Source organism: Elephas maximus, chromosome 14, assembly GCF_024166365.1.
Source record: "Elephas maximus indicus isolate mEleMax1 chromosome 14, mEleMax1 primary haplotype, whole genome shotgun sequence".
In the NCBI taxonomy this organism is placed as follows: Eukaryota; Metazoa; Chordata; class Mammalia; order Proboscidea; family Elephantidae; genus Elephas; species Elephas maximus.
In genome coordinates, this window is record NC_064832.1 from 88,916,292 (window position 1) to 88,930,601 (window position 14,310).

At 42.1% G+C, this 14,310-nt stretch overlaps 1 protein-coding gene across 3 annotated transcripts in view; it reads right to left on the reverse strand.

The window, feature by feature from the left end:
* Nucleotides 1–14,310, reverse strand: part of DCT (dopachrome tautomerase) — a 90,923-nt gene that overhangs the window by 21,628 nt on the left and 54,985 nt on the right. For all 3 annotated transcript variants that reach the window (XM_049853218.1, XM_049853219.1, XM_049853217.1), the window contains 5 exons: nt 9,435–9,734; nt 7,154–7,254; nt 6,859–7,025; nt 3,248–3,427; nt 1,998–2,133 (listed from right to left, as the gene is read on the reverse strand). In XM_049853218.1, coding sequence (XP_049709175.1) covers nt 1,998–2,133; nt 3,248–3,427; nt 6,859–7,025; nt 7,154–7,254; nt 9,435–9,597 — 747 coding nt within the window. In that variant the 5' untranslated portion in view covers nt 9,598–9,734. The remainder of the gene's footprint in view (nt 1–1,997; nt 2,134–3,247; nt 3,428–6,858; nt 7,026–7,153; nt 7,255–9,434; nt 9,735–14,310) is intronic.

A 14,310-nucleotide genomic window follows, 5' to 3' on the forward strand; every position in this document is an offset into this window, starting at 1 on the left:
TCTATAATTTACAATCAAGTTTTGTTCTGGTTTTTCCTTCTGAGACAGCAATTAGATTCAAATATACCACAGGAGTTCCCTTGACAGGTTCAGGGTAGGCCAGGAACAAGCCTAGTCAATCCTGAGCTTTTCTGCTGCTGCTCTCAGGATACCTGACTTCTTTCTGCTGTGTGTGCTAGCCTAACCAAAACCAAACCTGTTGCCATCGAGTCAATTCTAACTCATAGCGACCCTATAGGACAGAGCAGAACTGCCCCAAGAATTTCCAAGGAGTAGCTGGAAGATTTGAACTGCCGACCTTTTGGTTAGCATCCGTAGCTCTTAACCACTGCACCACCAGGGTTTCCTGTGCTAAGCTGGTAGCAGGCAAAATCTGTGGCTATGAGGGGTCATCTTCTCTACCACATGAAGAGAGAAACCAAAACCAATCCCATTACTGTCATTGATTCCAACCCTTAGAAGCCCCAGATTGAGCTCTGCCTAAAGCCAGAAGCCGCCCTGAAGTCCCCAGTTACAGAAGTCAATAAATTAATTTTTTTTACCCTATTGTAGTTTGAGTCCAATCTCTGTTCATTTGCAAATGAAAGAGACACTACCAACACACCTTCCTGTTTGCAAACCCACCCAAGCCAATTTGTCCATTCAGCAATGCCAGGTTCTTTTAGTAAAAAATATCAGTAGCCACCTGAAACTGGAGTTGGATGATTGTCTTACGGGAGCCCTGGTGGCACAGTGGTTAAGAGCTCGGCTGCTAACCACAAGGTTGGCAGTTCAAATCCACCAGTCACTCCTTGGAAACCCTGTGGGGCAGCTCTACTCCATCCTATAAGGTCACTATGAGTCGGGATCAACTTGGCCGCAAGGTGTTTTTTTGTTTGTTTTTTATTACTGTGGTCCTATGTCCTCCCCTCTCAAATAAACTGTCACCAGCGGGTATGTGACCATGAAAAACAAGTATAAGACCAAATTCTAGTAAACCTACAAATATTTATTAGCAAGTAGACTCAGGACAGAAACAACTTGTTCTGGTACACCCAGGGAAGGCCCCACTCTTATCTGACACTATCTTGCATGAAACATTCACTCCAAATTGAGATCAATGATATTCAGAAGCAGCTCTTTTTCAGTCAGGTCAAGTGACAGAATCCTTTGTGAAGTGAGGAGAGGAGGACTAAACACTAAACAGAGCTCTGGACTTGGTGCCAGGTTGCTGGGCCTTCTGGGTTCTTCTCTTTTGCACAAGGGCAATGGTGCCTGCATAGTCTTTCTAGTCCATCATTCATTTCTCATACCACCCATTTCACCAGTGAGCATCATTTATCATTATTCTAACTTATGTACTCTCTACTGTAAATGCGCACCCTGTCTGGACTGTAGACTCCTATCTATGGCCATTCAAAAGCTAACTATCCTTGAAGCATAGGTTTCTGATTAAAATTTTTTAAAAACCTGTTGCCATTGAGTCAGTTCCAACTCATAGTGACCCTATAGGACATAGAACTGCCCCGTAGTAGTTTCTAAGAAGTAGCTGGTGGATTCAAACTGCCAACCTTTAGATTAGGAGCCAAACTCTTAACCACTGTGCCATTATTAAGGAACTTTAAATGTTATCTAACCAACCCTATGGCATATATTAAGATCCCTGGGTGGCACAAACGGTTTGTGCTCAATTGCTAACCAAAAGGTTGGCAGTTTGAATTCACCCAGCAGTACTATGGAAGAAAAGGTCTGGTGATCTGCTTCCATTAAGATTAGAGCCAAGAAAACCCTGTGGAGCAGTTCTACTCTGTAACACATGGGGTTGCCCTGAGTCAGAATCAAGGTGACATCAACTAACAAGAACAACAACGGCATGGGGTGTATTAAAATCAATCTACGTGTGCGTGTATCACATTGTTTACACAGAGAAGAAGCATCATCAAATCTTATTTAAAAGCAAATAAACCCAGAAATATTATCTAGAGATTTTTTCATCGATTCTTAGTGTTTGAACATACCACAAAAACAGGATCATTGGCAGCAGAATGTGGCAAAGCGTTTGTCCCATTCAGGAAGGAATGGACCAAATTATGGAGGCTCATCACTCGGGAATCCAGTGTCCCATCTGCTTTATCAAACCCTTCCAGGGCATTCCTGGGAAAAACCAGAATGACAGCAACAACAGTCACAGTCTGGTAACGGTCTCTTTTCATTGTTTCCAGCCTAGACAATAGTCTTCTAATTTGAGATTGGGATGGGGTATGGGAAGGAGCCCAGGTGGCGCAGTGGTTAAAGTACTCTGCTGCTCACGGAAGGGTTGACGGATTGAATCCACCAGCCACTCCACAGGAGAAAAATGTGGCAGTCTGCTTCTGTAAAGATTACAGCCATTGAAATCCTATGGGACAGTTCTACTCTGTCCCTATAGGGTTGCTATGAGTCAGAATCAACTCTACGGCAGTGACTTTGGGTTTTTGTTAGGGACATTGGAGCCCCGGTGACACAGAGGATAACAGCTCAGTTGCTAATCAAAAGGGCAGCAGTTCAAATCCACCAACCACTCCTTGGAAACCCTATGGGGCAGTTCTACTCCGTCCTGTATGATCACTGTAAGTAGGAATTGACTCGACAGCAATGGGTTTGGTTTTTGGTACGGGAAACTCTGCCATAACTAATTAGCTAAGATCTAGACCAAATCTTTGATAATGATCTGCTGTAAAGGGAGGGAGCTCTCACTCGATGCTACTTCCGCGCCGTCAGTTGAATTATATCTCTTGTATGCTGTATGACAATTATTTGCCTTCATATCTGTCTCCTCCACCTGACTAGGAACTTCTAGGGGACATCAGTTAGCAGTTGCCTTTGAGTCAATTCTGATTCATGGCCACCCCACGTGTGGCAGAGTCAAACGGTGCTGCAAAGGGTTTCCAATGGCTGATTTTTTGGAAGTAGCTCGCCACGCCTTTCTTTCATGGCACCTCTGGGAGGACTTGAATCTCCAACCTTTCGGTTAGCAGTTAAGTGTGTTAACTGTTTGCACTACCCAGGAACTTTAGGCCTGTGTTTTCTTTCAATATTTTCCTAACACTAATCCCTTATTAACCTTTCTTATCCGCTCTCCATAATCTTTCTTATTATAGCCTCTCCATTACTCGGATTTGTACATGCCTCCCGACGTCAGGATTTCCTTCTAGTCCATTACAAAACACAAGGATAAAAGTCTAAAGATATTATAAATTGCCAGCGTAGCAGAGCTCAGAGCACCCACCTGAAGCTGAAGCTAGAATTCTGGAAGTAAGGAGGATTGTCAAACTTAACGAGGGACAGACAGTCTCGTATGTCTTCTAAGGTTGGTAATTTCTCATTGTTTCTTCCCACTTGATTTCTTCTCAGCAAACCTTCATAGGTTCCATTACACAAGGTGACACGGCGGTTGTAGTCATCCAAGCTAAGATTTGTAAGATTAAAAATATGTCTTAACTCATGGATAACTTTGGACCAAGCAAAGCCATCATGGTCATAGTTACAGTAAAATGTTACCAGTCAAGAAAAAGTGGTAAAACTACCATCCCCCAAAGTAATTGTGAATTAAGCGGTTTCAAAAACATAGATGGATAAAATATAGGCACAAACATGAAGAATAATCAATGTTCCATTGAAAGACAGTGGTAAGGCTTACAAGGCAAGATTCTGACTCTAGTCAAGTGCATTTAAACCTTGAGTCTCTGAAGAGAGAAAGGGTAGCCTGTATTGTGCTGAGATGAGCCATTTTGAGTGCAAGTGGTTATAAAAAGCTAGGAAAGCGTTTTAGGCAAACTAGAGACCAGTCTCTGAAGAAGGGCATCATGCTTGCTAAAGTAGAGGGTCAATGAAAAAGAGGAAGACCCTCAGTGAGATGGATTGACACAGTGGCTGCAACGATGGGCTCAAACATAATGATTGTGAGAATGGCACAGGACCAGGCAGTGTTTTGTTCTGTTGTACGTAGGGTCACCATGTGTCAGAGCCAACTCGATGGCACCTAACAACAACGAAGGCAGATAGAGGCGGTGAGAGTAAACACAGATGAAACTACGTACAGGAGAGGTATTAGAGGAAACACTGTATTAGAAAATATTCCAAGGCTGGAAGGGGATTGATAGTTACATGATAAATATGAAGGCTGAGAAGTTTCCATGCCCATAAAAGATTATCTCCCCCACGCCTGTTGGGACCTGAAATTCCATCGTCAGAGCGTTTATTTTATTGGTAGAGATAAAACTGTAAAGCTGTTACTGTATGGGTTTTAATGGGTGGGGTTGGTTCTGTGTACATGAGGACAAAATCAGTACACACACAAAGATGAAAGAGGCCAGGACCTAAAATCTAAGTCAAAAAAAGACCCTCAAGGCAGCATCCCCCAGCACGTGTTCCAGTGAGATCAGGCTCCCAAGGTCAATAAGCTGAGACCCCTTTTGGAAAGTCACAACGTATCTGTATATGGAAGGCTCTAGAGAAGTTCTAAAACAAAAATCCTTTTCAACTCAGAATCCCCAAATTTATTTCATCACAGAAATCTCTTTTCACATACCACCTATTAGTATGCCAAGTTACTATGGGAAATAACACTTTACAGAATCAAGTTAAATCATATGATAAACATTTATTATGCACGCTTTGTTTTGAAAGATCCCTGGGTGGCACAAATAGTTTGCACTCAACTGCTCTCCAAAAGGTGGGCAGTTCGAACCCACCCAGAGGCACTACAGAAGAAAGCCCTGGAAATTTGCTTTTGTAAAGATTACAGCCAAGAAAACCCTATGGTGTTCAGTTCTACTCTGTAACATATGAGGTTGCCATGAGTTGGAATTGATGTGATGGCAACAGGTTTGCTTTGGTTTTTGGTTTGTCCTGGAACATTGTCCTGAGAGATATGGGAAATGCTTTGGATGTAGAAGATGGGGTCCCTGCTAGCTAGGCCTTACCTGTTACCCGTCGCCATTAAGTCAGCGTCAACTCATAGTGACCCTATAGGACAGAGCAGAACTGCCCCCATAGGGTTTCTAAGGCTATAAATCTTTATGGAAGCAAATTGCCACATCCTTCCATGGAGCGGCTGGTGGATTGGAACCACTGACCTTTTGGTTAGCAGTGAAGTGCTTAACCACTATACAAACAGGCCAAGACCCATCCAAACACACACACGCACAGGCTCAGGTGGTGTTGACATTGAAGCCTAGAAGGTGAACTGGAGCTCTGTGTCTTCCATCAGTCTAAAGACCCTGGGAGAACATCTAGAATAACCCAAAAAACCCATTAACGTGGGGTCGATTCTGACTCATAGCGACCCTGTAGGACAGAGTAGAACTGCCCCATCGGGTTTCCAAGGAACAGGTGGTAGATTCAAATTGCCCACCTTTTAGTTAGCAGCTGTAGCTCACCATAGCTCTTAACCACTGGGCCACCAGCACTCCACATCTAGAATAGTGGGGTTAAAAATGTGGGAATATGGGGGGAAAAAAAGAAGGCAAACGGTCCTCTTGGGGAATGTTTTTCTGCAATGTGTGCTAAGAAAGAGAAACAGATCAAGGAGTCTTTGAGGACGGAATTCTCCCTGGGCTGCAGGATGTCTATCTGCTTCTTTCTTCTTTAGTACTTCAGAGATCACCCTCCCTTACCCTACAGCCCTTTCTGCCTCAATCACCAGCACCCCATGGTCCAGGCATAGCAGACTGCTCCCGGAGAATTTTCAAGCTTCATGTGTTATTCCCTCCAGGTAGGACACACTACATTCCCACACTCTTCTCACCTCCCGTACATCTCATTAAGGGCTCTTCATCCTTAAAGTCTGAGAATAATTGGCCCCACTTCTTTGGGACTTTCTCTGACTCTTCTCTTGGTTTTGCCCATACACCTATTATGGTACTTCTCCCATCGTATTGTATTTGTTTACCAGAGGCTATCTTTGTAGATTTACAACAACATTCAGATGGAAGGCTCTATATTATTTATCCTTATATTCCCAACACTATTACATTGTCCAGAGTATGGTACGTGAGAAACAAATGTTGGATGTATGCAAGAACTACTCCTAATTTTAAAGTGGTTGACCTCAAAATGATGGCCACGCATATTGTATGCACAAAAGTGATTTTGATACATCTGTTTTGTTTATTGAAGGGCTCAGAATTTTTTAAATCCCAACTTCCATGGGAAAACCATTCATCTGAGAAACATGTAAACAGAATGCATTAGAAACAGAAATATAAAGTGCCTTCTCCATTTGAGTCACTAAGACAGAAGAAAATACAGTTTCTGACCTTGAAAACATGATGCTGAGTGAAATAAGTCAGTCAGAGAAGGACAAATATTGTATGATCCTACTTCTGTGAAATATCTAGAATAGGCAAGCGTACAGTGTATAGGGAAACCCTGGTGGTGTAGTGGTTAAGAGCTATGGCTGCTAACCAAAAGGTCGGCAATTCCAATCTACCAGCTGCTCCTTGGAAACCATATGGGACAGTTCTACTCTGTCTTATAGAGTCGCTAGGAGAGAGAATCGACTTGACAGCAATGGGTTTGGTTTTTTGTTGTTGTTTTTTTTTTTAACTGTATAGAGGCAAAGTTTATTAGTGATTACCAGGGGTGGGGGGTGTGGAGGAGAACTCAATGCTTAGGGGACACTGAGCTTCTGTTAAAGGCGATGGTATAATTCAGGGACAGATAATGGTGATGGTGGAGGGACATGATGAACATAATTAAAGTCACTGAACTGTACATGGAAAGATTGTTTAAATGTCAGATATTTTGTTACATATACATTTACCGCAATTAAAAGGGATGAAAGAAAGAAAGAAAATATGGTCTCTGGATTCCTACTGCAGGTACATACACCATTACCTGTCACAGACAATTTCCCAGCTGGAGAATCTTGAGTTCTGACTAATCAGAGTTGGATCATCTTGTCTGGCTGCCCCGAACAGCTGGTCTGTACACACGTCACACTCGTTTCTCCCAGTAGCAAAGTTCCAGTAGGGCAAAGCAAAGGACTCATTGCCAGTCAGTCGCTAAAAGCAAAGGGCATGTCCAGTCATTTAATTCATGCCATCACACACACACAGTAAGAAAGACTCATAAATGGCTTAACCAAATTTACTGCAAAATTTAAAGGACGAAAGCTATAGTCCTGACCGACCTGAAGATCTCTTTCCAGCAACAACAAATGGTACCGGTGCCAGGTCACAAAGGCAGGTCCTCGGTGGGAGAAATCTGCAGCCTTGTATGGGCGCCCTGGTCCTAAAACAATTGAAGAAAGTATGAAAGTCACAGAATCTGATTTTTAAAATACTAAACATTACCTGAGATATGTCTGTAGAGCCAGTAAGTCCATGATGTTTTAGTAAAAAAAAAAAAAGCTGTATATCTACCTGAAAACAACATTAATGACAAAACACTTTCAGAAGCAAGTAACACTTTTAGTATAAACCCTCCTTTGAGTCTCAAAAGTTTGATTTTCAGCAGAGATTCCGAAAACCCCAGGTCACTCTCAGCTTTAAGCACCCCAGCTATGTATCTGATTTTTAAGCAACAACTCACTAAGAAGAAATAGAGTATCTAGAAGAGTAGCTCACTAAGAGCTAAACTAAACGTTCATATTTAAAAGACGTTTTCTGACCTACTCCTTACAAAGGCACAGGTTTATCAGAGAAGGGTTAATTAATATAGTAACTTCAACTGCGCTTAGTTCTGATGCAGTATTCATGTAACCAAAAAGAACTTCCACAGAGTTTGCCTCACCCATCAATCACTTACAACTGCTAGCTGACAAGCATGGTTGCCAAGTCCAGAAGAGAGAAAAATAGATTCAAACCAATTTGGCTGGCCACTGGAACTGCCAATTTTAGTGAAAAGCTCTGGGCGATTTAATGACCTCCTTACTGCCTGTTCCATCCTTCTTCCTCCTTCAGTAACAGCTTTTGATGGTTATGTAGAAACTTTATCTAACTTTAGTTCTTTTTCAAAGTACCCGTAATAGCTTCAGAGAGCTGAACAGACATGAATATAAATTTAATTCCTAGATACGACCAGAAACTATGGTTTTCTTTTCCTCTTGAGAGACTACCCTCTCATAAAGCAAAAATTCCTCAGAGCTTTGACAGGAAAACTGTAAAGTTTATAGCCAGAAGAGCCTCCTTACCTATCGATAAAGAAAGACGGATGCTTCCCCAGGAGGCAAGTTTCAAAAAAAAAAAAACTCATACTGAGAAAAGAACTGCTGTGGTTGCTGTTGGCAACACAGTCCTTGTTTTATGTTTTAATCCAGAACAAAGATTAAAGTTCTCAAAACAGAACAATGAGCAGGGATTGAGTGACAGGGAACAGGTGATAAACAGGACAGACAATCCCAAATGAGACCCTCACTATTCAAAACGAGCTCCATGTCCTCACTCACTCTGAGGAGCCCTAAAGGTGAGGATTGTGGCAAGCACAGACAAGACTTCAGAACTGCTCCAGGTGGAATCCGGAATGGATTCAGATCCTCCTGGAACCAACTGGTGTTTATGGTTTTCCCTAGACTGAAAAATAACTAAGCACGAAGTTGGACCTGCTTGGTTAATGAAGTTTATAACAGACAACAACCCCCATTCCACATCCTACCGAAGGCCCAATTTTTGGGATCCCAAAGCTCACGGCGCCATTTTCTCAAGTGGCAAACATAATTGTGGTCCAAAGGGCCAAGCAGAAGGAGCTCTACATTGCAGTGGCTCAACCTGTACTTTGGCTTGACAATAAAACCACTTGCCCACAAGCCAATTCTGACTAGTGGCAACCCCATGGGTGCCAGAGTAGAACTGTGCTCCACAGCGTTTTTGATGGCTGATGGCAGATCACCAGGCCTTTCTGGCAAGCTTTCAGTTAGCAGCTCAGCACGTTAACCGTTTGCACCACCCAGGGACTCCTTCTTGACAACACAACTCCACAACTCCCGGGGATCCCCAGCAGTGGCTGGGTACCACACAGGATTATCTGAAAGTCTACAGATTAATACATGGTATTTAACTGGATACACACTTCCAACACAAACAGTCTAATTCTCCACAAAGAAGTTTCATGTGCTTTGGCACACGCTCAGGTAATCCCTCTAATGTGATGCAAAGTTCACAGAGGGCTTCCATGACCGGATTTAGAAATGTATTCTTCTGGAATCAAAATACATTCACCTCTACTTCACCAACTTTGCCTTTGAGGATTAATAGCTTCATAGACAGCAGTTTAGATTTTGACTCAAGAACCAACATACAGGAAGAAACGGTTGCATTCTAACTTCAGGCAGTATTTGATCATTTCAAGACTTTCATAAGCCTAACCCTCCCTTGTGGTTGCTCTCTTGTTAATTAACTTGCCTGAAATTCCTTCCCACCTCCCACAGTCCCAAACCTAAAATAACATACCTCAAGCCAAGGAAAAACACCCACCTAATAATGTATCTCTAACAGAATAGTAATGAAGCCACACAAAGTAATCATAAATACTGCAGTTGGCAATTTGTGGCTGGGTTCCATTGGGCCCGAGCAGGCCCAGCCAGTGCTGCGTGGTGATCACGTAGTCGGGGTGCGTGGTGTTCTTTGCAAGGTCCATTGCTCCCAGGAACTGCTCCCTCTCCTGAGGAGTCAGGGAATGGATGTTTTTCCGAACAACTGGTGGTTTCTTCCGATCACAGTTGGAGCCAGTCCAGCCAAACTTGCAGTCTCCACAGTTATAGCCAGCAAAGTTTCCTAGTTCATAAAAAAGGTAAAGACGGAGAAGAAAGAGGGTTTATGAAGTTTGAAAGAAATCAGTGAATTTGAACTAGAGTGGAAGAGAAGAAAGTACAATGCAACAGAAGGTGAGGACTCAATTTCCTTCCCTTACTCTCTTCTTGGAGCTCTGGTAGCGCAGGGGCTAAGACCTCGACTGCTAACCAAAAGGTCAGCAGTTGGAATCCACCAGGCACTCCCTGGGAACCCTAAGGGGCAATTGTACTCTGTCCTCCTATAGGGTTGCTATGAGTTGGAATCAACTTGAGGGCAACGGGTTTGGTTTTGGTACTCTCTTCTTGCTACCACCCGTCTGTCAGTGTGTCGTACTATGGCAACTAGATGGCAACTAATGAGAACAACTAACTCTCTTCTTGGATGTTTTTATCTCCAGATGGACTGAGAGTTTAAGAGTTCCTTAGGAATATTCTCAGCAAGGAAACAGGTTAGGAAACACCATTACATGCCATTTTCCACACTCTCCTTCCTCTTTGGATCATGCGGGGGTGTCCCTTCCTGCGTGCTCCCCACTTCCTGCTTGACCTGGGAAGAGCAGTGGTCCCTGCATGCCCACAGTGCTGTGCCTGTTATCCCTGTGACAGACGAGGGGGCTGATGACAAAACAGGCTATTGATTTAGAGGAGGAGAGAGTACATACCTTGCCAGCGGTGGAACAAATAAATAAATAGGCTGATTTCCAGCAATGTGGGTGAAATCTAACATAAAATATCTGGTTTGTTTTACAAAGGAGACAGAGTTAAGACAAAATCAATGGAGGCTGACAGGTTATGTAGGTGAATTAGCTGCCATGACGGCAGGAAGTACAAATCACTCTGGGGTTGCTTGTCAACTGTACGAATGTCTGGGCTTTATCGATGCCGGAGGAACGAGTGCTAGAATATCAGAGTCTAAGAATCTTTCTGATTAGGGTCTAAATGGCTAGGTATTTTAGCTTGGCCTTCACTTTTCCATCTTAGCCTTCTTGATTAATGCTTTTAGTATGACCACACCTCATTCCTTAGGTGGTAGTAAGTTAGAGGGTAAAACTGTAAATAATATTGGAGTGAAACTTTGAGACAAAAGAGGATGCTTATCTACCAGAGGATAAAAGAGGCTTTGAAAAGCACTTAACAAGGGTGACCAGTTCACTGGGTCTCCTCCTCCTCCACCTCAGGCACCCCAGTCTTTTTATCTGTTATTCCTTTATCTGGAACACCTTTTCCTCACTGCCCTCCCCCCCCCCCGGCCCAGTGCTACTTTGCCTGCATTACCCCACACCTCCTTTAAGCTTTTTGTTGAGTCCTCTATAAGGTCTTTCTTGATTCCACATGCCTCTGTCAGATGCCTCTACTCCACTTTCCCACAGTACCCATAACTCCTCATTCATCACATTTATTACACCAACTCCAGCCCTCTCTGTGCTTGTCTCAGCTTCAGGCAGCTGAAAGGCAGTAGTGACCCTGTGGCCTAGGTCTGTGCTTGGCTTTGAACAAATTAGTATTTGCTGAATGAATGAGGTATGTTGTTAAGTGCTACCGAGTCAATTTCTGACTCATAGTGACCCAATGTGACAGAGTAGACCTGCCCTGTAGGGTTTTCTAGGCTGTAATTTTTATAGGAGCAGATGGCCAGATCGGTTCTCCCACGGAGCCACTGAGTGGGTTCAAACTGCTGACCTTTCCGTTAGCAGCAGAGCGCTTTAACCACAGTGCCACCAGGGCTCCTTGAGGAAAGTGTAGTATAGAGTACATTTTCTTCTTCCTTTCTCTGCCTGCCCTGTGGATTTCCACATTTTTTAGCAGGAAAAACAGGTCCAGTAATAATTTTGATAAGCTGTAAGTACTAAAATAGAGGAAAATAAAAAATATGATGACCATAGTCAAGAGGTTATTTGGATCACTAAAGGGAAGGAAAAATTTCCAATAGCTTAAAAATGAAATTTGTAGTATATAAAGAAAATGCACAGGCTTCCCTTTCTATTAGCCCAATGGATTTTTTGATGGTCAAGGAAATTTTCCTTTAAAGTAGAATTAAAAAAAAAAAAACCCATTGTTGATGAGTTGATTTCAACTCAAAGTGACTCTACAGAACAGAGTAGAGCTGTGGTACAGGGTTTCCAAGGAGTGATTGGAAACTGACCTTTTCTTTAGCAGCCGAGTGCTTTAACCACTGTGTCACTAGGGCTATTAAAATAGAATCAAAAAAGGGAGAGTTAAAAAGGAAATAATTGGTTATTTGGGTTCTATGCTTTGTCAAAGAAGAAAATTCCTCACTATTAGGAGTGAAAAACTGGAGTTTATTGAGGAATAATATAGCTTGAGCTAGGCAGCGCTAAGTAAAACTACAAAGCACTCCACAGAGAGAGGGGTCTATATACATAGAGAACAAAGGAAAGGTAGAGGGTTAATGGCTAATTATAGATAAGATCAGCTTCAGCTTGAAGTCCTTTAAAATGTAAAGGTCAACCTCTTGGCTAGGAGGGAGTGAGTTACTACCTAGGTGAGTGGTGCCAGCCTGTTCAGTTATACATGATTGCAGTCATGAACACATTTTTCCTGGGAACAAATTGTTTACATCTTGACATATTCTTCTCATGAACAAATGGTTTACATCCTGACCTTTTTTGTCCTGGGAATGTATGTTGGCCCCCTCATTCTTACCTCTGATGCGAGTACCTCCTGTTTGACACTTTTCCATTCACGGCTCTTTGTAGCATACAAAATATTCTACCTACTGTTTCCAGCTCAATTATCTCTATTTTTCTATGTTCCAGCACGACACGAAAACATAAGTAAAAAATATATTGAAAGAGAAAAATTTTATTCTCAAGACTGAAATCATGTTTTTGAATTAAACCATGAGTAGTTTGAATTCAACTTAAAATGAATTTTGATTACTGAAGTAAAGCTATACCATGTACAAAGTTTTATTTAACAAATATTTATTGAGTAGGTATTATAACATCAGACACTATACAAGATGCTGGTGACTCAGTAATAAGCAAAATCAGACACTGTCCCTACCTTCCGGTTTCATGGAGCTCAAGAGGTATTTATTTTCCCTCAGGCTACCTACTAGAATTGTATAGTATCTATTTTTAAAACATCTTTGATTGAAACATATCATCTGCTCTGGCAACTGTTACCAGAATAGAATACTTTTTGAGGAATGATTGAACAAACTGTTGCGAATACTAAGTACTTGTAATTCCAGCTGTTTACCCAGACAATTGGAAGTGAATACCTAGCCCCATCTCTGTGATAAGAGAGTAATTTCTTCCTTCAAAATGCTAACAAATAGCACACCTAAATTGTGTAATAATAAATTCAATATCGTTCTATGTTTAAAGACATAAAACTTGTCTTTACATCTAGGAGTCCCATTGTTAAATTTGAGTAATTCATAACTTAATGCTGAGAGTTTTAAGACTTTAAGAGCTCTGCTGCTAACCAAAAGGTTGGCAGTTCAAATCCACCAGCCACTCCTTGGAAACCCTGTGGGACAGCTCTACTCTGTCCTGTAGGGTCTCTATGAGTTGGAATGAACTTGACAGCAATGGATTGGTTTGGCTTGGGCACTTCCTTTACTACAAGTCTTTTGGTTGGCAGAAACAAAATTATCAAGGACTAATTGTCTCTCTAGTTGATTTACTCAGCAAATAATTTTATGAACACCTACCTTCTAAAGGGCAGTCAAGACTGAACCTGTCCTCTTCTGGGCTCCCATAGCGTTTTGTGCATTCAAACAAGTGGCTACACTTGGTAACTCCAAACAAGTTACTTAACCTCTCAGAGAGTAAGCGTTCCACCTCATAGGAGCCTTATGTAAAACAAGCACCTTAATAACATACAGAGAGAAGACTGAGGGTAGTGCCTGTCACAGAGTAAGTTCTATGGGAGTGTTGTATGAATACTAACATTATTAGATACCACTTATCAAAGAGTATCGGAATTATTCGTTTACATATCTGCATGACTTATTCACTGGACACGTTAAGAATCATGTCTGTTTTCCCCCTCTTTGAACCTGAAGGGCCTTATGTAAATTGGTGCTAAATAAATGTTAGTTGAGTGTATTGTGAAGGAATCAATGGATATTTGAATAAAAAGCATTAGACCCTAAAAAACAAAAAAAAAAAAACAAACTCACCGCCCTCGAGTCTGACTCATAGTGACCCTATAGGACAGAGTAGAACTGCCCCAATAGTGACCCTATAGGACAGAGTAGAACTGCCCCACAGAGTTTCCAAGGAGAGCCTGGTAGTTTCAAACTGCCGACCTGTTGGTTAGTAGCCATAGCTCTTAACCATTAACTCCACCGGGGTTTCCCATTAAAGAGGATATAAATATAAGTAAGGTGTAGTGCCTCCTCAGACTAATGGCAATGAACACACACACAAGGAAATATCAATACAAGTCTAACTGTGGGAAAAGGGAAAACAGGCATAGACAATGCACTCTGGGGTGACAAAAGAGAAAATTATTAATTCTGACTCAGAAGTTGGGAAATGCTTGACAACGGTGGTGAACAAGGAACGTCTCCTTTAACGTAACCA